The sequence below is a fragment of the Oikopleura dioica genome, chromosome 2, assembly GCF_907165135.1.
Source record: "Oikopleura dioica chromosome 2, OKI2018_I68_1.0, whole genome shotgun sequence".
In the NCBI taxonomy this organism is placed as follows: domain Eukaryota; kingdom Metazoa; phylum Chordata; class Appendicularia; order Copelata; family Oikopleuridae; genus Oikopleura; species Oikopleura dioica.
In genome coordinates, this window is record NC_137292.1 from 1,957,038 (window position 1) to 1,983,399 (window position 26,362).

At 38.4% G+C, this 26,362-nt stretch overlaps 2 protein-coding genes across 3 annotated transcripts; both read right to left on the reverse strand.

The window, feature by feature from the left end:
- Positions 1 to 1,142: 1,142 nt before the first annotated feature.
- On the reverse strand, positions 1,143 to 14,954 carry LOC145699570 (uncharacterized). Of its 2 annotated transcripts, none has more exons than XM_081776846.1 (4): positions 14,708 to 14,954; positions 2,013 to 2,205; positions 1,717 to 1,970; positions 1,143 to 1,409 (listed from the first exon to the last, which is right to left on the reverse strand). In XM_081776846.1, exons 1-4 carry the CDS (start codon positions 14,826 to 14,828, stop codon positions 1,147 to 1,149), a joined length of 831 nt encoding a protein of 276 aa, XP_081632972.1. In that variant the 5' UTR covers positions 14,829 to 14,954; the 3' UTR covers positions 1,143 to 1,146. The 2 variants fall into 2 exon arrangements, with proteins under 2 accessions (XP_081632972.1, XP_081632970.1); XM_081776844.1 differs by having other exon boundaries at positions 2,013 to 2,211.
- A 9,225-nt stretch (positions 14,955 to 24,179) lies between these two features.
- On the reverse strand, positions 24,180 to 25,235 carry LOC145699576 (uncharacterized). Its single transcript, XM_081776853.1, has 5 exons — positions 25,077 to 25,235; positions 24,882 to 24,981; positions 24,727 to 24,840; positions 24,505 to 24,679; positions 24,180 to 24,459 (listed from the first exon to the last, which is right to left on the reverse strand). The coding sequence occupies exons 1-5, from the start codon at positions 25,133 to 25,135 to the stop codon at positions 24,284 to 24,286; spliced, it is 624 nt and encodes a 207-aa protein (XP_081632979.1). The 5' UTR covers positions 25,136 to 25,235; the 3' UTR covers positions 24,180 to 24,283.
- Between the last annotated feature and the right edge of the window lie 1,127 nt (positions 25,236 to 26,362).

The window sequence follows — 26,362 nt, forward strand, 5'->3', positions numbered from 1 at the left end:
AGAAGGTGACTTATAATAACGATTTTCCTGTCATGAGTTAACATTGTTTCCTACTTGAATGAAATATCACACTCGCTGACTCTTTCTGAAAGTGTCCATCACTTGCAATAATATAACTGAAATCGACATAATTTGTTGCTGAGCTCTGGCATAATGCGGTCACATAGGGTACACATTTGTGCCCCTCGGAACAGGGACATCCTGTTTCACATCCACTATTACAGGGACATTTCTTTGATTTTTCTTTGAACTCATTGTAGCAATCATCATAACATGTAGCATCAGCAGGGCAATTCTCAAGACAAGTCATGAGCTCATTGCTGTTCTCCTTAATACATTGCTTGTAATATCCATTGTTGATTTGCGGGTCTTTGCAGCCACAAATCGAATTCGGGCACCCATCACAACCGGCCATACAATCATCGAAACATGGACAACCTCGGTAGCAATCTACATTATTATTATGGCTGAATAATGAATAATAAATCAACCTGTATAAAGCGTCAAACAATGCCTCTCGCAGGATGAGCTTTCGCAAGCATCCTTACACTCGACAAACTCGGTGTAGCAATACGAGTCACAGAGCAGCCCCAGATCTTCATCCCTTATATGCTCATTATAATAATAAGAACATAAATCACAATTGCTTGGGACGGATACTTACGGGCAAGTAGCATTCCGAACAGTGGGACGAAAAGCTTCAAGAAAAGTTATCCAGTAGATAATCAAGCGTAACATGTCTCTTAGAATCTTTGATATCTTTGTCGGGGTATTGCTCCTTATTACTTTAATATTTGCAATGCCGTTAAATCCGCCGGCTAGCTCTCCTCCAGCTCATGCATCTCACCAAATAAGGAAATCAAGGAAGAAAACGATTTGTAACAGAAAGAATTAAAACTTTATTTGCAGGAAAGAATCATTAAGAAAAGTTGGCATTATATTAGTCATTGAGAGCTTATGTCTTCAAAATAAGCTGCAAGTCGAATGTGAGTGAAATATTTTTTTTATTTATTTTCTTCTTTTTCGAGCTTCGTATTTACAGTTTTTGTCATCTTCTGAGATATTTACAAAAGTCTTGTTTAATTTAACTGCATTTTTTCTAAAAATTTATAAAAACAAGACCGATAATGACGAAAAACAACCATTTTAGAGCGTGATAACGTTCTGCCAATCTGCTGGCAAGTCGGACTGCCAAGAGCTGGCGCTAGAAATCTGAGTTGGTGACATCTGCTTCCTCTGGCGGCGTTTTCGTCGTTTCTGCGTCTTGTTGGCGTTGTTGTTTATTGTTTTGTGAGCATCTGGCGCGTCGGTGTCGATTTCATCGATCGTGTCTAAAGAGTTACCTGGTTGGCGAATGTCTTCCTTAATGTCGTTCATGAAACCGCCCCAGATTCGATCCATCGAAAGTCCTGAAAAATAAGTCATTTTTCGCCTCGAAAATTATTGTGAATAAGTTATGTTGTATCAAACTAGGGTTGAGCTAGGCTTACTAATTGATAAGGGAAAAGTCGCAATTGATAAGAAAAGCGGAGAGCGCCGCGGGAGCCCGTTATCACCTGTTGTTTACATTTTCAACCCATATTTAGAACTTCTCACGTCAAAATAATTATCCAAAAAACGGGCTGGAACGAACTTTTTTAACATTTTTTTTAACACAAAAATCTTGACCGAGAAAGCCAAAAGCTACTTATTCGGCTTCGTTCTTTGTTGTCTTACCACTGAACCGGTCGTTCAATCGGAATTCTTCCACCATCACGTCGGTCAATTTCTTTCCATCAGATTTAAAAATCGCGGAGAATCTCGAAAAAGTAGACTCCGTTCTTTTGACTTTTGTCGAAACAGGCTTGGAGTAATGCGCCTTGATTTGTTCATAAGTGATTCCATCTTCGAGTTTTGAGGAATTTTCGTTGTCGGACTTGTCGGAGTCGGATTTGTTTGATCGATTTGAGCCAACTCCCGAATCGCATTCGCTTGAAAAAGTGTTGAAAAGACGGGAAAAATTGAATTTTTACCTGTTTCCTTCGGAAGAAATACTTTTCCCGCCGAGAGACCCATTTTTTCCCCTTTTGAAATTCTCCGAATCGGAAACTCCCGAGTCCGAATTTGTGTTACAGTCGGTCTCAGTCTCGGCTTTGTAGACGAACCGGTTCAGATATCCCGGAAGCTGCTTGCCATTTGGACTCGTCACCACTTCGTTTTTAATTCCTAAACCTGAAAAATACCATTGACAATTTTTTTTCTAAAAAGCACGAGTTCATGCAAAAGGCATCAATTATGCATTTTAACGAAAGAGAGACGCTAGAACAAGAAAATTCTAAAAGACAAGACGTTTGCAACATTTCTGCGTTCATCATAATTACCAGCTGAGATTTTTCTTTTTCACGAATGCTGGCTAATTTGAGTTCGAGTTTTTAGATGGAGAGAAATTATCATAAAAATGATCTTCTAGGTCGAATTCCGATCGTTTTTAAATTAAAAATCATAAGAGAGACCAATCAGAATTCAGCCGGTTCGCCAATAAGATTTTAGAAAAAAAAATATTGCAAAAAATATTGATTTTTTTTTCAAAAAATGTTTTTTTCAATTTTGTTTTTGAAGCGCATTAGAAATTTTCAAAATCTAGACTTGTCGAAGAAAAAAAATTGAATCGGTAAATCCCTCGCGCTAGTAAAATCAGCATCCGACACGTACGTTAGAATGTTCATGCGCGCTTGTCAAAGTGAGAGTATCTACATCGAGATTTGCGTACGATGCATCTTTAATCGTCTTTAATTTTATACAGTTCTTACCTAAACACTGCCTGGAAGCAGGCGGTTAGTCCAGTTCCAAACGAGAATTTCCACAAATTTCCACTGCCGCCATAAAGTTCAAAGAGCTTAAAAAGAGTTCAAAAAAGAAGGATTTTGTCAAAAAAGCAGAAAATACCGAACAATAAGGAACACCCGCAAAAGACGTGCTGAGTATTTTTTTGAATAAAACTTGTGGGGAGAACAAAATTACAGAAATATACAAAAGAATTTTTTAAATAAAAAGTCTGCGAGTGAACAACTGTTGAACTTTTCTTTAGGGCTCTGCCTATCATAAATTTAAACTTTTCTTTTGCTTTGTTTTTGATGGCTTTCTTGAATTTTGTGGTATGATGATCATTGAAATCATGTTTGGCGGTCGGGAAATTCGGATAATGACACCTTGAGCTAGTTCAAAAAGGTCCCTGTTTCTTTTCCCCAATAAATGACCGCTTGGAACATCGACCTGTATGCCCTTTTCAGATGGAATAAACAGGGAGAAATTGGAAAGTCCCTTCTCGAGAACCCTCTTCTTCTTCCTTTTTCAATATTATTTATCAGCCAAAACCTAAGAGGAACTCCAAGGATGACGCAATTTAGAAATCCACGAGTGTTGTCGGCTGCCATTTGAAACAACACTCGTTTGAAGCGCGAGTTTCCTTGGCAATTAATTTCCCACCCGCTCGGCCAAATAATTATACACCCTCTCTTATCTAAAAAAAATTTTTCTTCTCAAAAAGTGTTCTAAAATGAGCGATGATACTCGAACAGCGGCGAGATAGAGAACCGTATTTGAGGTTAACGGTGTTACATTTTGAGGTTCAAAGTTAGATCAAAGTCACGTGGGTTCTTGAAATTGAAGACATCCGAAAATGTACTGTTGAATTTGAAGAAACCGGATTTCAGGGGAAAAGTACCCTCCCGCAATTTGCTCCGTTGCGTCATGAAATAATTCCCATTCTGCTGGGAAATACCCTTCCATTCCATTCCTACACGGTTTAACGCATTCGCTCTATGATGCGCCGCATTCTTGCGACAAAGTTCCAGAATTAAGCTCGTTTTCAAGCTCCAAGACGTGTCCCGCCACGTTAAAAAACATATGACACAATAATAATAAACTCAGGGTTTTCAAAGAGAGCTATGAAAATCAAGCTCTTTTTTAAATATATTTTTTTCTTCAAAAATCATTCATGATGATTTTTCAAGACTTGGAGACTCTAATTATACATCGAAAATTTGACATATTGAAGGATATTATCTAATATTTGATTTATTGATAGCTTGAAGTATCTTGAGAACATCTCTTCAAATAGCATTTGAGGATGATTTTAACTGGCTTGCTTAAAAATTTGACTTCGAGCTATAAGTCAAAGCCTTTAATTAGCTCTAGAATACAGTTTTTTTCCTCTTTTGTGGACCCCCATTTTGTGGACATTTTCTTCATTATAAGGGGTTTTCGAGGGACACTTTTGCAAGGATAATATTTCCCTTTTGTGGACATTTGTCCAGCCGAGAAAATTTAAGAGGAAGAAACAGGGTGTTATTTTTCTAAAATTTGGATGATTTTCAATTTTTTGGATGAAATCAATGGACTATAGAGTTTAACTGACCAAAAATGGTAAAAGAGGCGAAAATAAGGTGTTTCCTAGATAAAATTTGCCATTTTTCGAAGAAAAATTTAACGAAGAAAAAATTTTAAGGCCCTACGGCGGGACATTTTTTTGAAGACTCTTGCCCACTTTTGTGGACAGTTTTATAAAAATTTGGGACAAAAAATGTCCACAAAAGAGGAAAATAACTGTACTAATAAACGAGCGCTTATTCTCAAAGAAAAGAGTAAAAACGGTTAAATATAATGGATAATCCGTCAAACATTTACAAATTTATCATCTTTGCTAGAGAAGAAATTGTCTGAAGAATGTATATTTTAGGGATTTTCTACTTACTTATTGAATCGTTTCTAGTGAAAAAACGGTCATTGAATTGAAAAAAGAAGGTCATTGATTGAAGAAGGAAGAATTTTTGGACGAAAATGGACCCTTTGGAATGTTTCGGTATTTTGTGCATTTTTGACGCGAGCGATTTGACCATCGACGATGTTTTCACAAAGTGGGTCTTGGTCGTGGGCCTTGATCCTTACCTTATGTGGTGGTATGCGGCGGCGCATTGCACAAGAAGTACCAAAACGCGTAAAAAATTACGCGCGCCAAGCTACATTTTTCATTTTTGGATCAATCGTTACCTAAAAAGATAAAGTCAGAAAAGATTTGAAATTATTTTGAAATCGAATATTCATGATTCGCGTAATCCATCGCCAGGAAAACACCTGTATCTCTCCAAACAAACAAGTAAATCCGCCGTCAAACTGTAACAAGCTAAAATCCCCCTGTATCAGTTTCCGATAAAGCGTGAATCTCAGTCCCTTCCCCTCATCCTTCCAATCCGCTTTGACTATTTCTGGGTACTTGTTATCATGACTTGGGTGCTCAGAGATATTTCGGCTTAGCCTTTTTGATTTCTGTTTTGACGCAACTCAGTTTTTCGGAGTGGTCAGTTTCTGACGCACTTGAAAAATAGTGTTAGAAAATTAAAAAAGAGGAGAGCCGTTTTGGAAATTTTGAATTTTGTTTTTTCAGTTCACGGCTAAATAAAATACCGTAATGCGTGTCTATTTGGTAAAAATGGGAAAAGAGGTCCTCAAGCAAAAAAGTCCTCCGGAGTCCTCCGAGATCACGTCGTTAAAATATTTCGTAAAAATGTTTACTATAAACTTTGGTCTTCCAGCAAAAAGAATCTTCCAGTAGAGGAGTCCTCCAAAAAAAAGGATCCTCGATGGTCATGTGTTCAAAATTTTTAACAAATATTTATTATAATAAATCGAGAAGCCGTTTGCGGCTTCGAGCTTGAACGATTAAAAGCCGCGCGAGGCGAGGCTTCTTTTTTGATAGCTCGAAGCCGCAAGCGGCTTCTCGATTAACGTTAATTTTTGAGAGCGAGATCTTAAATTCTGGAGCGATCAACTAAATAGTGATTCGCGTTCTATCTCTTTCGATAAATTTGATTTGTCCGAGCTGCCCAGATGCCAGGATTAGCCGTGATGAAACCGAGCAAGGGTTGATCGCATCTCACGGAGTGCGAATTCAAGTACGTGGGAAAAACGCTGCTAATCTGTTGTACGTATACGGACGCGTATTCTTAATCCGCTGACGTTCAACGAGACTGTCTTAGAGTCCATTTTTTAATTTGCGATAAGGAGCTGGAGGGGAAGGAAAGGGAGGCTTGAGTGGATAGTTTTAAGCCGATTAGGGGGCGAGATTGATTCGCTAGAAAATTCAATTTATTAGAGGATGAAAATTTCTGATACTGATAAATAAGGGTATAATCAGGCTTAGCGCTGTATCTTCGGATAAATAACCCTGTGTAGAAACCTGAGTCAGGGTCCTGAAAGAGCTGTAATGAAAGGCCTTTTTATTGAACAAGGCCTTGGTTGTTTTTTCAACCAAAAACGTCATGTCTGAAAAAATCCGATTTGTGCTAATTCCAAAACTGCGTCATGTGACACCAACTTCAAATCTCAGAAATCCACTTTCATCCCAAGCTTGCGTATTAGACAACTACGTATCCACAGCTGGGTTCAGTGACTCACCCAGACGAGCGAAAAATTGAGTCACGTGAAAACTCGGATTTTGAATTTTTGAAAAGTGAAATTATGAATATGGACCGGAACATGATGAGGCGGTATTTGGACGGTATCGCCTAAGTGCGCGTGACAAGGCAAAGGGAACACGTGACAGGACGCAAGATTTCAAGTTTTATTAAATTTAAGCTTTCTTATCTAAAAACACGGTCTTTCAATTTCTGTTCTTAAATTATCGAAAAGAAAGAAACGTGGCGGAGAGGAAGATTTAGCGGGACTCACCCCGGATGACCTAAAAAATGACCTCTGACGCGAGTGGATACCGTTTTTCGGAAGTAGATTTCAGATTTCAAAATTTAAAATTCATTATCAAAGTCGAATTTTTACAGTTTTGGCAAAACTGAAGAAAAGGAAGTGCATTTTTGGAAGACCAATAAGAAAGCTGTATTCGGCCTTCCAGCCAATTAAAACCCAGATCCATAAAATCACTTACTTTTCTTGGTTTTGCCCCCCTTTTTGCTGTATTTACCTGGAGGTTAGCATTTGCCATGTGATTCTTCTATTTTACCTTGTTATTTTCAATATCTCCTTGTTTTCCGCCTTTCTGAAAGAGAGAAGTTAGAAATCATTTTTGTTGATCAAAATTATTTTGAAGAAAAAAATCATGTTCAAAAAAACCAAAATCCAATCTTCTTAAAACAGCAAAAATATGTCTACTGGCCTAACCCTCCTTCGTAATGGACATTTTTACGCGGCTGATTAGACAAACTTTTTTAAACACCATTTTTTTCGCCAATTTCTCGAGCAGTTTTTTATCATCACGATCAGGATTGAAATCAAAAAACCTTTGTTTATCCGTTGTTGGAGGGAGACTTAATGTTATTGCATTGGTTTATCTGCAGCTTTTCCTGCGCAACGTGGACACCTTCGAAAATAAATCGAGGCAAAATAGATCGGAAACAAAAAATAAGCTTTTGTTTGATAAACGCAATTTTCTCTTGCTCAAACAAAATTTATAAATTAAAGTGAAACCATTATAATGGAAGTAACGAAGGTGCCCTTTTTGACCATGTTTCTGTGCCTTATTTTTAGGGGAAGAATCAAATAAATCATCAAATCAAATCAGTCAATATTAAATATTAATAAACATTCCAACTCGGAAAAGCCCCGCCTTCCAAATCAAAAATATCAAATTTTATCATGTAATTTATTCACGTTTCTTTACACGTCTTGACTGGGTCCAGACTTTGCTCTTGAAATAAATGCAATTCTGAATTTCTGTCAGTTCGTGTTTACAAAAAAACAAGACTCAAAACGTGAAAAAAATGTCAATCTTACTAAGTAATATTTCGGAGACCATAAACAGCCAAAATTTTATTTTGGTAAATAAATTCTAGAGCTCAAGATCGCTGAAAACAAAATTATTTCGCTCTTCTTTCTTTCGCTCATCAATAGTTTCACAAAATTATTCTTCTATCGATAATTCTAAAATGCACTTTTCTAGTCTAAGTACTTATGAGTTATTATCTAATTAGCGCGAAATTATTGACTTACCGCAAGAGAACTGACCGCAACTTTGCGAAGCCTAATTTCTACCAAGACAAAAAATCTTCCCCAACGTGGGTCAGCTTATCCCCCATTTTAAGCGCTAGAACTGACTTTCAAAACAGAAAAATCCCAAGAAAAACAACAAAAAGAAAACCCGAAATCTTCAAATTTTTCGACAGAATAAATCGGTCTTCTTTTTTGAGATTTCCACGAAAGAAATCGGCGGCTTTAGCAAAAGCAGCTGTGGAAACATCTGAGCTAATCTTTTGGCTAATCCATTCTGAGCCGGAAACTGAAAGGTCGAAGCTCTCTTGGTGATAACCACTTTGGTTGTTTAGGCTTGGCAACGCGGCACTGCCTTTTGAGTTTTGCTTATTTTTCAAGGCAAATCCGATTCAAGGGCTTTTTGAACGATTTCTCGAGGAGGGATGATGTCATCAGTTTCTTCATCGAATTAACGAAGAAATTTAAGAAATTTTTTAATAAAAATATTTTTTAAAAAATAACTTGTTAAAAATATAGCAGAAAAGAAAGCATCGGAAATCGTGCTCCATCAAAAAGAGCTGAGTATAATTTTCCGACTCAAAAAAGCAAGTCGTCAATCATGATTCTAGATTTCCGCGCCAAGCCCTTACACCTGTCTCCGGTCGGGCATCCGGGCGAGTTCAAAAAAGGGAGTTGCATAAAATGTCAAAAAAATATTCCGACAGGAAACATACATACTAGACAAAGAAGAGCTTCAAAGATCGGATTCTGAAAAAATAACATGAGAAAGTTGAATGTTGACCCGGCGGCGACTTCCGCTCATCTAAAATTTTCTTCAGCCGTCGTCTTAGAAAACTCAAATTTCAAATATTCAGAAATCATGACAAGAAAGAAGGAAGGGTCATCAAACAAACATACGTAAGAAAAATGTTCAAAAATGAAAGATTTCAGTAAAAAGAGACTTCTTCTCATACAGAGGAAGTCTTCTAGCAGGCGGGGTCCTCCGCTCTGCATGAAAAAACGAAATACCCTCACACGGTGTCGCTTATTCGAGCTTTTGTTCAGGGCAAACCCCTTCTTTGATCGGTATGTAATATTAAAGATAATACTGAAAAAAGGCTGTGAGAATTTTTGTTCAAAAATTATCAGATCGTCATTCCGCAAGATAAAAAGCCAAAGAATAACGGACGTGTTTCATTGCTCCAAAAATGTCTTTCTGACCAAAAACACGCCCGAGTTACAACTTTCTTACTCGTCATTTATACGTGCAGAGCTCATCCCTTTCCTTTGTTTAAAAACTCGAAACTCAATTTTATTTTATTTAACTTCAAAGAAGGTGTTAATACGACTCTTTCGCGTCGTTTTTGCGGTATCGATAGTGACACCCTTAAAAAACTCTCAACCGCGATTACGTATGACTTTATTTGGCGACACCTGTTTCGCGGTCGCTTGAAAACAAATGCTTTCGAATTTGAAGAAGAGCCGCTTCCTAAAATGGCCAAATCCGACCGATGTTTGAAGCTTGTGGCGAATTATTCAATCGATAGACTTTTGGAGATTTGAGGCGAGTTTTTCAGAATTGCCAATCAAAATTCAGAGTTTGCAAAAAACGTGAAGCAATTTTCGACTCAAAAAAGAACTCTTTAGAAACATTCTTCAAAATCTTAAAATTTTTAAATTATCCCCTAATCTCCCCCGATGCCCTTATTTGTTCCCTGCTCCCACCTTATATAACCACCCTTAATCCATCAAGACTTGGACCAGGCTCATCATCTCCTCAAAGTTCTCGACCTGCTCTATTATGACCGCGCTGTTTTGCTCGTTAGGGCCCTCCCCTCTTTGTAATTACAGTTCTCAAGAAATAAAATTTCGAGTGCGGAAAGAAGAGGAATGAATATTCAAAAACCAAGATTTGGAACATGACAGATTCAAGTAAAAAACATCGCTTATCGATGAATATCTAGTGAAAGACAGCTCAGATGATAAGTCAAGTCAAGGGCGCTGTTCTTTGAATTTTAAGGGTACCCCCGTGGATTTATGGAAAGATTGATCTGGTTTAAGATTGATAAAAATTGATGAATTATTTTATCGGAGAACTTTTTTTCAAGAAAATTTTCTAGAGATGAAGAAACGATCTTTTTTTCCAAGAAAATTTATCAACGCAAGTGTTTACCGATCCCGTCTCTTTTGGTAATTTTCTCTTCTCACAGGTTGCGGACTGATTCGATTTACGCGCACCTTTTGCTCTCCCGTAATTAGGTATCCACCGCCTGGCCGGTCCCTTATTCTCTGTTGAACTGTTTTCTTCTTTTTAGCAAAACGAGATTAGCACGTTGATCAGCAACATGTTTTGAGTATAAGTGGCATCAACAATCTGCTGATACAATCAGTACAAATTTAAGCAGGGTCGGCCTCTTATCATATTTTCTGTCCACGGCCGCGGATTGATCCAATTTTCAAAAACAAAATATTTCCAGTGAACGTAAAATGAAACCGGCGCTCCTTATCGCCATTTTTTGGGAATTCAATTGTGTCGGATTTTGAATATTCGTCTTTTTTCTTCGAAGACCCTTTGTTTGGATTTCCACAGAAGACCGAGAAGCCGCTTGCGGCTTCGAGCCAAAAACCCGGAGCCGCGCTTAGCGCGGCTTTTCCTGTACTTAATTCAATGATTAAATGATCATTCAAAAAATAACAGAAAAAGCCGCGCAAAGCGCGGCTACGCATTTTTCGACTCGAAGCCGCAAGCGGCTTCTCGATCTCCGGTGAAAATAAATGAAAAGGGTTTTCGATGAGAAAATTGGAGATCCTAAGAGGCGATAAGGAGTGTTAGATATTTTTCGACTCGAAACCGCAAGCGGCTTCTCGCTAAGGACATCGAAAATGTTGAATCTGAGGATAAGCAGAAGGGATGAGCATTTTTTGAAGTCGTAAACGTGTAGTGGCTATTTCCTGGTTGCGATAAAACGCGATCGTGTATCGCCTCGCATGTGTCACTTTTCGCATTGGTCGGGGTATACATGTACGAAAAGTGGTGTAGAAACACACGTTTTCGGTTTGAGTCCGATTTCGCAACAGGTGCGGCAATAGGGCTACTCCGATTACTTTCGCTTGCTCAGCTGGGCGTATTAAGCCGCGAGATTCACTTTTCATGCGGATTATTGAAAATCATGGTTCATTGCTAGTATTTTCACTTAATTTTTTTCAATGCCTCTAGAAAGCCTCTAAAAAGCCCTTAATTAGACTAACACATGTATGTATCTCACAGCTTTCTGTTCCACGTGTCGTAAACTAACACCTCGTAAGCACTGGTAATCTTTTTGGGGTCATGAGCGGCTGGCAATTACTCTGCACCAAATTGCGTCTAAACTATTTTGAGTAGTTTCGTAAGCTTTTTCCTAATTTGCTGTTATGAAATTTGTTAAACGAAATTTTTTTTTTGCAAAAAGCGTTTTTGAACGTCTTTGGCAGAAAATGTCATTTTTCGCTTCTCAGAAGTCGAAAAATATTCATCAGAAAATTTGGCAAAGCAAAAAGGTCAGAACTCAAGAGTTACGTAAATTGCGAATGAATGGAGCCAGCCAGATAATCGATCTTCCATGGACATGGGCTCACATTGTCGCCTCAAAAGCCGGATAAGGGTTGACATTTTTAAGAGGATTGAAATCACTTTTTCTTTGCTTATCTTTTTCTCAGAAGTTGACGCGGTTTTTTTACAAATTGAAAAAAAAAGAAAATTTTTCAAATAAAAAACTGTAATCTCATCATTTTCGTCCGAGGCCCTCGACGTGTTAGCGGGTTAAAAATCAGGTTTTTCTTTCTGATCAAAAAGCCGAGCCCCCTTTCATCCTTTTAGCATAATCAAGATGCAAGGCGACTCGTCAAGAGGCGGCTTTTACGCCAAAGTACAGCTTTCTTCTCTCTCAAATTGAGCACCTTGAAATTGATGACCACTACTCTCACGGGCGGCCAGGGAGGAGCTCCAAGGTGCTCGCGAGTTACTAATGGAACTCGCCGGCGTCACTTTATGACGCGAAAATCACCACTCACTGTGATCACACGCGGCACAGGAGCAAACACGAGTTTTTTCGTTAATGAGAAAAAACTCGCACGGGAATTTTAAATTCAGACTTTTATCACACTTAAAAGATCTTTATCGAAAAGTAGCGGCTTTTTTAAACAGAAAGCCGCGAAGCGGCTTTTCAAAATTATTATTCAAGTCTAATTTCAAGTTGTTGCGAAGCCGCTTCGCGGCTTCGTTTTCAAAAAAGCCGCTCCGCGGCTTTTTCATTGATGATTTTAAGGGTACCACCTTCGATTTCCCAAATTTTTCGGTGATTTGGGAAATCGAAGGTATACCCTTAAGAAATGGAATTCTTAAAAATTTCAATCTTGTCCACCTTTTAAATTAAGAATAAAACACATCATGATTATTGTTGAGCAGTTAGGTTGTAAGTACTTTGTTTTGAAACTCTCGGTGATGATGGAAAAATGTCAAGCCGCCGCAAAAAGAATAGAAAAAAAGCCACGGCGAATTTAAGCTCAAAGTGAATCCTCCGCGGGAGATGAGCTGTGTTGCGATAGGCAACATGCTAAAATCACGTGTCGGCCTCCTTTTTTTCTCTCATTAATAAACACTAACATTCTAAATTGCGGGGTTTTATGCTCCGCGTACATATGAAAAACCAGCGAGTTCTTAGATTCTAAGCAGTTACTCTTCGGCGATTTGAACGAATTAGAGCTTATTGAAAGCGGCTTAGAATGCATGAGAAGTCGTTAAGTTCACACTTGGGCGTTTTGGGTTTCATAATAATAGCGCGGCGAAATTTAAGCCAAGAGTTTCCAGCTTCTTTTGTCGATTCTAGCGCCCTGGAAATTAGGTTCAAAGAAGAGGCAAAAATGAGAAGACGCCCTTATTTTTTGATCTTCATCTTTTTGAACACAGCTCATTATCAGTTCGACTTTTCGCTAGAAAGCTCTATTTGTGCCAAATATCCTTATCTCTCCAAGAAAAAGGGAGTGGTGACTGGTCCGCCTGTATAAGCTCATCAATACAAAAGCCCCGAAAACCCTCAAAAAGAATGAGGGCAGTTGAGTTTTCCTTTGAATTTGATTTCTATTATAATGGAAAACAGGCGCTTTTGATTGTGTTTTTAAAATGTGAAGTATTTGAGCCAGGTTTTCAAGAGATTTTTGCGGCTTTGAAAACATGTTTTCTCATGATTCTGATCTCAATGATCTGATTAAGAGTCGTCAGTAATTACTGTTATGAAAAAAATTACAACCGTCTTGAGGAAGAATATTTTGAAAATTTGGCTTTGAAATGAACCGTTTTTTGAATTTTCCTTATTTTTTTTCTCTTACCTGTTTTAATTAAACAGAGAGCAGCAGATATGATCGTCCTTAAGGATGTGCGTGAGATAAGAGAGGGACAAATTGCGGTTACCTGTGGTTCTTTTGCGGGTTAGTCGCGATTTCCGCCGAGAAAATAGTAAAAGATCTACTCTTTATGCTTTAGGAAGTTTGATATTTTGAATGGAGTTTCAAATACAGATTAGAGGCTATTTTGGTTTTGATTTTGAGAAATTTTGATTATCAAATAGGAGATGTACACCCTTAATCAAGAAATGAAGCAGCTTATTGAACATATAAAAGGAAACAAATAGTGAAAAGGATGAGACTCATTTGAAGAGTAAACTAAACGGCGCCGCAAAAATTTGTGCCTCGCGTTAACCCATCAACGCGGGCGCGGGCAATTATGGTCGGATAGTAACCTAGTTGTTATAATAGTGAAGATGACGCGGGCTGGCTTCTGAAGAGAGAAATTGTAATAGATTGGGTAAATAAAGAAGGGGTTTCTTACCTTCGTTTAGCCAGTTTTTCAGCAGCAGACGAAAATAAATGATAAGGGGGTTTTCTTAACACTGGGGGAAGAAAATAAATTGTTACAATTTTTCGACTCGAAAATGAACAGTTACTTTTTTATCGAGTTTTTTAGTACAGCAGCTCACTACAAATGAAAACGATCTTGAAAATGATCTAAGGGGAGACAGACGAAAACCGCACCGACCCGCGACTTGTGAAAATATTATGCCGAGCGTATACGAATTTTTATTTTTCTTCAGAAACACGAAGAAGATCAAAAGACTTTTTCTAACGGTTCAAGCGAGAAGTCTCTTAAGTTTTGAGTTTTCACGAAACAACAGATCTAGGATTTTGGTTTTGGGGTGGAAATAATTCATTTTTGATTGTTCGAATTCGAACGTATTTACGTTCAGTGAAACTTTCTTTGCTCTTATCATCAAACTTCAAACATAAAGTCGATTTTTTCAGAACTTTAATTTTAAGAAAAAACAAATTTCATCCGAAAAAAATCTTTTTATGGTTTACAAAAACACAAAATTTTAAAGAGAGGCACGAATCGACAAAAAATTGAAACAATCAGAGTTTCGCGAGAATTTTTCCTAAAATCGGAATTGAGTAAAATTTGACAAAAATTTTGGTCAAAATTGTCGCTTTTTTTATCGCTTCCTCAGAAATTTACCGTTTTTACCAAGAATTATTTCTAGAGAAATACTCATCAAAAAATGTCTCGAAGACCGTTGTTTCTCGTTTTAAATTTTCATGTTGAGAATCAAACAAAATCTCAATATTTATAACGCGCGAAATATTCCTCTCGGAGCATTGGAAAATGCTCTTCATTCTTTTTCTAGGGGGACGCAGTGTTGAGAAAATTGCCCCTGATAAAAACCTGAATGTAGATCGCCAAATTGTCCATCTTTCTCTTCCTTCTGGAAATCTTCGCTATCTCTACAGCAAAACCACGTTGCGAAAATCTGACCACATGAAAGTTTTTGAGCAGTCTCGGTCATTTTTCGTTGTTTTTTTTCTTTCTTGAGATTCTCGGTTTTTGAAAAAAAAAGAGCAAAGGAGTCAGAAAATTGTTACTTTTTCTGAAGCAAGCAAGGGTGAAAGAAGTTTCTTGAGAAAATTTTTCGTTTCAGGGAAGTTTCGAAAACGCGGTAGCGGGGAGCGCGCGCGGTCCGTGATGCGCCTTGGCTTGCGAGCGCCCTCGGAGAATTCTCGCAAAGGAAAATTTAATGGCTTTTTTTTACTGAAATTTATTAAGGGAGTTTTATATTTTTATTTATTTGGCAGTGCAGAAGCGTTATGAGAACATGTTTTTCGAAATGTTACAGTCATTATCTTACAGTAAGGCGTTAAGAATAGCTTTTTATCTTCTTGAGACTCTTGCCATGATTCGGTTTCTTGTTCGGGCCTTGTATTTGAGCTTGAAATCATCAGCTTTTTTCTTTTCTTCCGGAGCAATCTTTTTTATATCTTTGTAGTAGTAGACAAAGACTTTCAGAAGGATTCTTTAACTTTGAAAGAACAACACCTTAGAGTACTCCTGTAGAGATACTACATTCTTCTCGTGCTATTTATCGTCGATCAAAAGATTATGAAAAGGAAAATTCATATTGATTGTTCAAATAGATATTTTCATGATTTTCAGGCTTTTTATTGTTAATTTTTCTCCTCACAGCTGTTCTAGGGCTTTTTTTATCAAACAATTTTTGCGATCAATTTTTTGACAATCTTTGCGCTCTTTTCACTGTTTTTTTAATATCAAAATCCGTGTCCTAGTAAAAGCAGAAGACAAAGCTGGAAGGCGATAATTGCGATGATCGTGCCCAGCGCGATAACTTCTAACGGATTGAAACATCTAAACATAGCACGTGGTTATGTGGCGTAATCTAACCGTCAGCCGCTTACGAGTCAGAAAATGGTTTTGCTTTTGTTTGGAAACCGTCTTTGTTGGGTTCTACTGGGGCGCATCGAGAGGTGAATCTTAGAAATATTTTTTAGAAAAAAAAATTCTGAAAAATCAAACCTGATGTCAGTAAACCAAGATTCATCAAGCATCATGCAAAACCAGTGTCTTTCAACTTCCGAAACAGCAGTTGTAAAAGTGTTGTTCTTCGCCACAATTGTTCCATCTGGCAAAACTCGATTCAACCTGCAAGCATTACAGTTACATAAAGAAAGAAAGATGTACCTCGGATCAAGGGCGGACTCGGATTTGATACAGATCGTTATGGCAGTGCAGCAGATAAACATGACTAAAATGAATGATTTTTTGACAGGAAGATTGAGGTCTTAGATGAGAAAACAAAGGATTATTATTTTTTCTCGAGAATAGAACTTCTAATTTTTTTTTTCTTGAAAATCATAAGATTCATGATATTTTCGTAAACTTTGATTTTTCTGACAAATTATTGACTGATAGATTTCTCTAACGAAAGGTTATCGTTCGATATAAAGTTGTGGTTTATCATCAATGATTCATCATATTTAGTAACCTGTCGAAAGAATAGTGCCAAAAGTACCAATAACTTCAGCAATAAACCTAATCCACCACTTTTCGTCCTTTTGCCCGCCGCCTTCCGCAAAATATTCGCGTACGCTGCCCACTATGCTGATTACAGCCGGAATAAAGGCCATCAAGAACTGAAATGTCGGAAGCCAAAAATTTGCAATTCCAACTTCTTTATCCGGCGCTTTTTTCCAGGTTGAAGTTTTGTTGATTCTTTTTCGTCTTGGAATTTTTAAATTGGCTAAATTTAGAGATATCCTTAAAGTAGAACGGGATGAATTACGTGCCAGTTTTCGTGGAGGACCCTTAATTATGTTTTGGGATAAAAATAAGGATGATTTGCTCATCCAATTAAGGGTGGGGCTAACGATTTATAAATGGCGAAAAATCAAGTAGAGCAGTTTTAAAATAGCCATATTAAAATATCATTTATGAATTAATAGCGCTAGAATTTTGAATAAAAGAAGATAATTTTGATAATTAAGGGTGTAGCGATCGATAATTGCTGCAATAATTAATACTATTTTGGGCTCAAATGTTCAAAATTTTGAGTACAAATTTGACATTTTCAACCCTTTCCTTGATATCGTGAAGAGTAAAAATATACAATAAAAGTATCGACTGAGTCGCACATAATAAACGAAATAATCCCATGATCGAGAAAAATATCGTTGAGAATTGGGTAGTCGGCTATGAATTGCGTTTCCCGGTAGACTTGATCCATGAAGAACAAATTGATCAGGTAAAGGTAGAGCTTGCAGACGGAAATGTAGATCATGCAGCTTCCGATGTCTTCGAGGGGGTCGGTGAAGAGGTTTTCGTTGACTCTGGCGGAGGATTTGTTGCGAAATTTTCAAATTTAGCGCGAAAAAGGGCGGAAAAAATGACTCATCTCTTCATCAGTACAGAACTCCTGACTCTGACGTGTATTGATTTAGAATCTTAGGCTTCTTAAAATCATCTTGCGGAAGTTTTCGAATTCTCGATCCTCTATTCCTGTATTCAAACCACACGACGATGCTTGGATAAACCCCCAAAATCGGCCAAATGTAGTCGAGTCCGATCGCAAAAGCCAGGTCCTTTTTAGATTCTTGCTCCGAGCGCGGCTTGTCCAGCCAGAATTCTATCTAATGCCGGGATTACGAGAGTGCCGCTCGCGTTTGATTCATGACAATTCTAGAGGCGGAAATTCAACTGAACCCGGCGCCTTTGAGTAAGTAGCGTAACCGGCAGCGCAGGAACAAATTAAAAGAATGATGAGTTGCGTGATAAAAGCGCCAGTTCCTTTTTATCGGTTTTGAATTTCAGCCTTTTTCGCAAAAAATACAGCATAACTTCATGTTTATCTATAAATGATAAAAACCAAGTCCTGACGCCGTCGAAATAAGCGGTATTACGGAGCCCACAATATTGGCAGCTGCTTCGGCCACCTCTTTTGAACGTGACGCTCCAGCATCAGCGGCACTTTGATTTTTAAATGTTGCGCCGACGGACATGCTCTGAAATTACTGTTGATTCTTTTGACACTTTCCAAATAGCACGTCAAAACTCTAAAGTCGAAATTATACCTTTGAAGAGCGCGCACGTTTAGATCTGCCATCAGATGATGATCCAAGCTCCGCCGAGGCTAGAATTTTGCAGGATATGAGCCCGTCGTCTTTGAATTTTTCGTAACAATTTTGGAGCATCACGAAATGGAGGGATCAAAAAACGGCTAAGAAAACAAAAGATAAGGAGCAAAATACGCTATATTATATTATATTATATTATATTATATTATATTATATTATATTATATTATATTATATTATATTATATTATATTATATTATATTATATTATATTATATTATATTATATTATATTATATTATATTATATTATATTATATTATATTATATTATATTTAAAATATTTGTGATTTGATCCCATTTTCTTCACCAGTTCTAGCAAGAGTTTCATCCGTATCCACGACAAATTTCATTTTCGTCTGTTTTTCGAGTTTCTCAGTTCAATCTTTCGCACGTTTTTGTTTTCAACTTCAACCCATATTTACGACTTGTTCAAGTACCAGGCGTGGTGAACCTCTGTGGTCAGAGCTTGTTTGGAGAAACCCTTCCCTGAGCATAAGTGCGCTTTTCGGAATAAGAAGCTGTCAGCGATTTGCCGAAATCCTAACATTCTGGTTCTCACGTTGTTTTAGCTTGATTTTAAATGGATAAATAAGGGTATCACTACGGTAATTTTTGAAGAAAATTTAATGTGAAAAAAAAGGGACTTCCTTCCGGGAAATTCTTCCGCCTTTCGTTTTTGAACCAGGCCTGCGAGGATTGGCTATAACACTCATCATCAATCATGTTTATGAACAAATCATTGCCCTGGCAAGTTTGATTGCACGGGCAAACGCTGATGTACGGCCGCTCGTTCACATCGGTCAAATCTGCAAGGAGAGCAACTTCGTATTTCGTGAAGCCTTTTACATCTCGGATTATTTGTGGGTCGGTTCTGGCTAAATCGTCGGAGCTGAAAACTTCCAAGCAGAGTGATTTCACTGTTCGATCGAAGAGTTCTTTTATAGAAAAACTCAAGAGGATATGTTTGAATAGCACGACCCCCTCTCTTACGTGGAACTGGGTCTCTAAAGCCTCAAATTTTATCTCCCTCGGTATCCTTAACCTATCGCTTCTGTAAATATATCCTGGCCTAAATTTGACGACTCCAAAGTCGCAAATGTCAACCGTTGCTTCTTCGCTGTCATCTGCGAGCTCGACGTCGTAAGGGTCGTCGTCAGAGACGCACTTGAATCCATCACCGATCAAATTCGATGGACAGGCGCAAGTGAACGAGCCCACCGTATTGGAGCAATTTCCACGGGGAGAGCAGTCGTGACTCGCAGTTGCGCACTCGTCTACGTCCACACAGTCGTAGGAATCATCATCGTTGAAGAAGCCTTCATTACATTCGCAGTCAAACGATCCCAGCTGATTTAGGCACATTCCATTTAGACACGTTACCAGACCAGTTGAGCATTCATCAATGTCCTGGCAGATGGGATTTTCTGAAATGGAGCTCTCTTAGATTTTTTTCTTCGCTAGGCTTTTTATGATTACACTATCTTTATGAGCGCAGTGAGTCGTTCGATAATTGTGGTCAGAAATCAAGTAGTACTTTAGCGAAGCTTTTCTAACTAAAAATGATAACGAGTGATAAAAAGTAGAATTTTCGAGCGTCTTTTTGAGAGCTCTTCCCTTTTGAATTTTCAAATCCTTCGTCACAAATGCACTCAAATCCGCCAAGAGTGTTCTCACAAGTTCCAAACTCGCCACATCTACCGGTATCTTCCTCCGCGCATTCGTCCACATCTTCGCAAAGAGAGCTCGTCATGTTCATCTGAAAGCCATCGATGCAAGAACAATCGTATGAGCCATCGTTGTTGTGACAAATTGAAAAGGGGCCACAAAACGTGGTGGTATTGAGGGAGCACTCATCAATATCTATGCAAATGAACTGATCGGTGGGATTATGGAAAGGGGATTTTTCATAGCCAACGGAACAGGAGCAAGTGTAGGAGCCGACTGTATTTGTGCATTTCTTTTTCGAGATACGATTAATAAAATTGATGATTGGCCAAAAGTCACCAAATGTCTCCAAATGTCGCAAAATGTCGGAAAATGTCGAAATTTAAACATCGTGTCAAAGTTTCAAAACATGTTGTTATCAAAAAATTTTATCACTATCTTAACTTAAATTTAAATCTATCGCGATATGGACTTTTTAACCAAGACCGAAATCTAGAAGATGTAATCAGGAAATTCGGAAATTCTCTTTTGTATCTGCATTCCTGGTTGGCACCGCAAGCCTGTTGCCCGGTTTCGTGCTGATCGCATTCGTCCACATCCGCGCACGTGGTGCCAAGATCGTTCTCTGATCGCGGCGGTTGAAATGAACATAAGTCAAGCTAGCTCTTACAGGAGGTTATGACCAATCTAATTGCCACCTCGTGACATCATCGAACATTTTTATTGCAAAGGCGAGAACGAGTTAACGGATCATTTAACATCAATTTAGAAAATAAGTATTTTTAAACCGAGCTCAAACTAACAGTATTAAAAATTTCACGCGAAAAAATGAACGGTCCTTATTTCTAGCTGTTCTCTCAAGAAAACTTGCTATATAAGGGTGAGATCCTTAAATTGAAGTGGTAGTTCTACGAATAAGTATCCATGCCCCAATTTAGAGTTGGAAAAGTAATCCGCTTATAAAAAAATTCCTGTGCGAGAAATTTCGGCAAAAACAATGATCAAAACTCTCCACTGCTCATTAATATTCAAGACACCCTTGAGCAAACGGGTCTACCCCAACCGCCCCATTTCCTGAATCAGCTGACCACATGAACCCTTGAGCACAAGAGCACTCAAATGAGCCATCTAAGTTTGAACACACTGTATTTGGAGTGTGACAGACATCTGTCATCGCGCACTCGTCGATGTCTATACATTTATTAGGCGGAAATTCTAGCGCCGAGTTTTCGGAATCCAAATTGTCTTCGTATCCTGGAAGGCAGGGGCAAGAATAGAACCCAAAAGAATTGACGCATTTTGTTTTGACGGGACATTTTTTTTCCATTTCGCACTCTGAAATGATTCTAAAGGCCAATAATAGAAGAAATCTCTCACCATTGATATCAGCGCATTTTCCAGTACTCTCCCCTTCGGAAGATATTTCAAAACCATGTTTGCATATACACTCGTATGATCCCGCCAAATTCTGGCAAATTTGCGTGACCTCATCACATCGATTCTCGCCATTTGTGCATTCATTTATATCCTCGCATATTTTTGGTTCCCCAGGAGCAGAGGTCGACTCGTACCCAGAATTGCAGTGGCAGGCAAAATAAAGGGTTCGACAAGGTTTTTTTTTGTATAAAATGAACGGTTCCATTTTGTTGAAAAAATTGCCGAACCCGGAATCAAAGGAGCCAATGCTGTTTGTGCATTTTTGGTGCTCGCCGCAGGTGTTCTCTTCCAAACACTCGTCACTATCTTCACAGACGTTGCCCCCGATCTCAGCCAGTTTGTAACCTAAACACGCCGCCAAATAAACACTCCATCAACGAGCAGCCAGCGAGCAAGCGAGGTGATAAATAGCATTCATTTGTTGATAATTCAGTTACGTTACAAATAAATTCCGACAAAGTGAATTTTCAAATAATCATTATAAAATTATCAAGGTGACATCAAAATTATTGCTTATTATCAACAACTGAACGAAAAAAAACAGAAAGTCTAAGTGGTTCGCAAGGAAAGAGCTCTTGAGCAACTTTACCTGGAAAGCAGGAGCAAGAAAAGCCAATAACTTCGTCGTTACAAACTTGGTCGCAATTATGGGTCTTTTGAACGCACTCATTAATTGGCTTCTTTTCGCATTTTCCACCTTCTTCTTTCATGAAATAGCCGCCGCGACATGCGCATTCATAGCTGCCGACTGTATTTGTACATCTCGCATTTTCATCACAAGGGTATTCCTCTCCCTGGCACTCGTTGATATCCTCACAGAAGCCATCCCTCTCTTCAAATCCTTCGAAGCATTCGCAGTGAGCGGAACCAATAGTGTTAACGCAAAAAGAATTGCTTGGACAAAGATGGGTCGAGGCGCATTCGTCGATATCTTCACACTGATCGTTTTTCAGAAAATAACCAGGTTTGCATTGACACTCGAAACTACCAACAGTATTGACGCAGGCTGAATTTTCGAGAATGCCGTCGCAGTAATCTTCGTCTCCAGATCTGAGGGCGCATTCGTCCATGTCATCGCAGACATCCCCGTCGCCGAGGAAACCTGGATTACACTGACAATTGAAGCTGTTTTTCGTATCTTTTGGGTAAAAAAGTCATCAAATTATCAAAAAACGGCCTTACCTATGCAATTAGCATTTTCGTCACAAGTATGCGTCCCCAAAAGACATTCATTGACAGCGCTGCTCTTGCAATTTCCATCCTTCAGCACAAACCCTGAAAAATCACTCGTTCTTATAAAAACAGGGGCAATTCTGCAAATCCATGACATTTTTCTACTCTTTCATCCTCTTTTCTTATTTTCTCTTTTTCAAAAGAAAAAAAGGGCGAGAATCGAGGTCTGCTCCAGAAGATACTTAGAAACCACTAAGTGGTTTTGTTTTGAGGTCCACAACAATCTATCAATTTTTAAGCCGGGCTGAGAAATGAAAGTGAAAGGCCATAATGAAAATAATTATTTTATGCGTTTCTTTTTTAATATACCCTGCTTAATCGAAGCAGTATTTTTAGATAAATCATTCTCAATAAGGATCTGATCGTGGACTCCTAAAATTACCTTCTAAGCATGAGCAAGAAAAACTTCCAGGAGAATTTTCGCAGATTGAATTTTCCCCACAAGCTTCTTCATTCTCCTCGCACTCATCGATATCATAGCAAGGGGCATTTCGAGAACTTTGTTCATATCCTTCGTTGCACTCACAGAAGAAACTTCCTGATCAAAAATTTAATAATGAATGAAAACAGCGATTTTAAAATCGAAACACGAAAATCGACAATTCAAATAAAAAAGGCACCTTCAGTATTTGTACATTGCTGCTGACAAATACTGCTATTCATTTTGCACTCGTCAATGTCCTCACATCGCTTCCAATCAGAATTATACACAAATCCTTCGCTGCAGCCATTTATCTTCAAAATCCCTTTTAAAAACTCAACGATAAAAATACTCCTCCGAGTATTTCGGCCATACTGGGACGCATATGTAGGAACCTTCGGAGTTCTGGCAAGACTCGCTTTTCAAATCGCAGTCGTGCATTCCGAATAAGCATTCGTTGATATCAATACACATAAGTTCGCGAGAGGAAGGGTCTGGGCTGAAACCATATTCGCATTCGCAGGTGGAGCCTTGGCAATAACTATTTGCGGGACAGATTTTTGTACAGCGCGGGATTAGTCTTCCTTGATATCAAAAAGGTAGTAGAGGGTTATCGGAAAACAGTAGTTCTTCGAGCGGTCCCTTTTCCTCGACCCTGCCCAAAATTTTTCGTGATATCATTCCTGCTAAGAAAAGAGCTCCTCGTCGGATTCGTCTCAAAATCTTCCGTTTGGCAAATAAATCCAAAATATCTATTCTCTCTCTGATTGATAAACGACGAATCAAAGCAGTTTCTATAACGAAATTTGTCCGTTACTTCTCCATCCTTTCTTTTCTTCGTCTCAAGAATCGGGCAGAATTCACCTTTTGTTTGTCCTTCAAAAGACTCGATCCAGAACCAAGTGTTTTTGAGGCAAGGTTCGGAGGCGATTTTTCGAACGATGGGAGAGAGGATATTTCCTTGAGTGGAAATCAGGTGACCACCGGAAGAGTGGCATCGATCTGCTGCTTGAAACCATGAAAAACCGTGGGATCCAGAACTTGATTAGGTTTTCAGAATGAAAGAGCTTCGAAAAATGAGCCGAAAATGAAAATTTCATTGTAAACCTCGACTGTGAACGTAGATGCCTCCGGTAACGTCGTAACTTTCTTGACAACTTGTCTCTTTGAATTTCTCTGATGCTAAAAGTGGGATAAATAAAAAGAATATTCTTTTCATGTCGGGAGGAAGAAACAGAATAAGAAATCGAGGACTAGTGATTTTTGGATTAGAAAAGAACTCATTTGATATTGAGCAGGATTACCAATTCATGAATCCATTGGAATAATACTTCTGCTTTCGACCCTTCCGGATCGCGCAAAACACTCGGCAACGACTCAAAATTTCATGGAAGATATGGATTTTGATACTTTATTGGCAAGTTTAAGGGTGTCAACATCGATTTTGGCTTTATTTACTAGGCAAGCTTAGTTACTTTTCGTCATTTTATTCCGGCATTTTAATTTTTCTGAATATAATTTACTCGTTAACAGCCATAAAATTCTTAGTTTGAAATAAAATGTTTTATTTTTGATCATATTGAAACTGATTATAAGCAGGTCTAGTCGTGTCCGGAGCAAGCATTATTCGCTGGTTTCGAAGCCTCATGTTCGACAACGAATTGTTGAGATCATAAGTCACAGCTGAGGGAATGTCTGGGTGGCGGCGATTCGGAGCTGTTTGGCGAGGAAGCTTCCAATCTTCAAGAAAAAAACTTGGTTTTGAATTTAAATTTTGACGACTACCTTTGAAATGGCTCTGGTAATCTGATTTGCGAACATCTTCCTCAGCAGTCATCCTAGCCTTCTTTCGCTCCCAAAGTCCCCAGTTCAGGTGCCCCTTCGTTTCGCGCATGTCAGTCATTGCTGGTTCCGGGCCCCATTCGTTGTGGATGATTCGCCAATTTCGCTCATCCCGAGACTTGAAAAGTAAGTTTTGAAATCAACAAAGACTCCTTCTACTTGTACCTTTCGCGGGCTGAAATCATAAGCATACGAAGTCGTCAAATCACAAGCGGGAGTCTTTGATCGAGTTTGACCTCGAGATCTTTCCATCAGAATTGCTTTCGTTTCATTATCGACCTGAAAAAGTGTCAGAAATAGAAAAGGGGATGAGGAGATACCGGAGCGATTTTTGGAAGAAAATCTCCCCCATAAATTGTTCGCGCGGACTTGTATGATCGAGTCGAAGGTCGGTAGTTGTGACGATTTCGGTTTTCAACCCTGAAAATTTTTGACTTGAAAAATGCTTTTTGCATAATTCTTGAAGTCAAAAATCAAGATTTACTCGAATTAATTTTATATATTTTTTGTCTTACCAATTTCCTACAAGCGTTTTGTCCCCATAAGTCCTCACTCCAGACTGACTAGCCAACATATTCCCTGGTCAATCGCTGCCCACTGCTCTTATCTGGCTTATCTCTGGCTTATTGTCAGAAGTTGATCTCCAAAATAATTTCTAGCAGTGGCTTTTTTTCTTTGTGGAACAATGGATTGATGTTGACACGCTGAACGAATCGACAAGCAACTCGTTGCCTTGGAGACATCAAGGACTCATTATTTGAGGTTTTTCAAATCAGAAGGACTTTCTCAATATTTGAAAAGGGAAGTTTTATGATTTCAATTTTGAAAGAAAAACTTGTTCTTGAGTCGGATCAATATTTTTTCAAATCTATTTTTATTGACATTTTTGTTTATTAACATTTTGAGATGGTTTCAACAAATCATTGCATTAGAAATTCCAAGTTTCTTGTCTAATTTTCTGCAACCGAAAGCAAGACCACAGCAGAATAAGATCATCGCGATGAAGATGCAGAACATGATGATTCCTCCTTTGATATCTTGTTTTTTCTGATCACTCATGCCTTCTGTTGTCGTTGCTAGCAATATTTTTATCATCTGGTATTGAGAAAAAAATTACTTTTCTTGTACGTCTCCGTTGTTGTTTTCACTGTCTTTGAAAAAAATTTTCAATGAAATATTCAAAAGAAAAAAAGATGAAAATTATTATGAGAATCTTTCCGTTATCTCCAGTGAGCCTCTTTTACAAGTGCCCTCTTCCGCCCCAAAATCGAATCTGCATAAAAACGTATGGGGTTTATCACAAGCCGCAGATAGCCATTTTCCTCCGTCATGGCCATATCTGTGTGGGGGATGCAAGAACCATATGATTAATAAATGTAGTAAACTCCTTTTTCGCAAGCCCGATTGCTTGATTGGATAACAGCGCATTGATCTCCACTGCTAGTTCTGACGAAATCTTCGTACTTTTCTTTTTCATTTGTCACCGTTCTCCAAGTTGTCGATGAGCTGGATTCTTTTCTGTATCCAATCCATTCATCGACCGGTTGATTATCAGCTGCCTGAGGAATTACGAAGATAATTGGCCATTAATTCTCCTCTCCTTACCTCTCTGTACATATCTTCTTCCCCTTGACTAGAAAAAAATGGAAGATTTCCTCCGGCTCTTTCGCACATTGCCTGCAAAGGGTTCTATTTCGTCAAAAATTCATCAAGAATATAATTAAGAATCCTGATCCTGGGCATCATAAAAACTTAGTTTTCCATCAGAAATTCTCCCAAATTCAACACATTTTAACTCCTC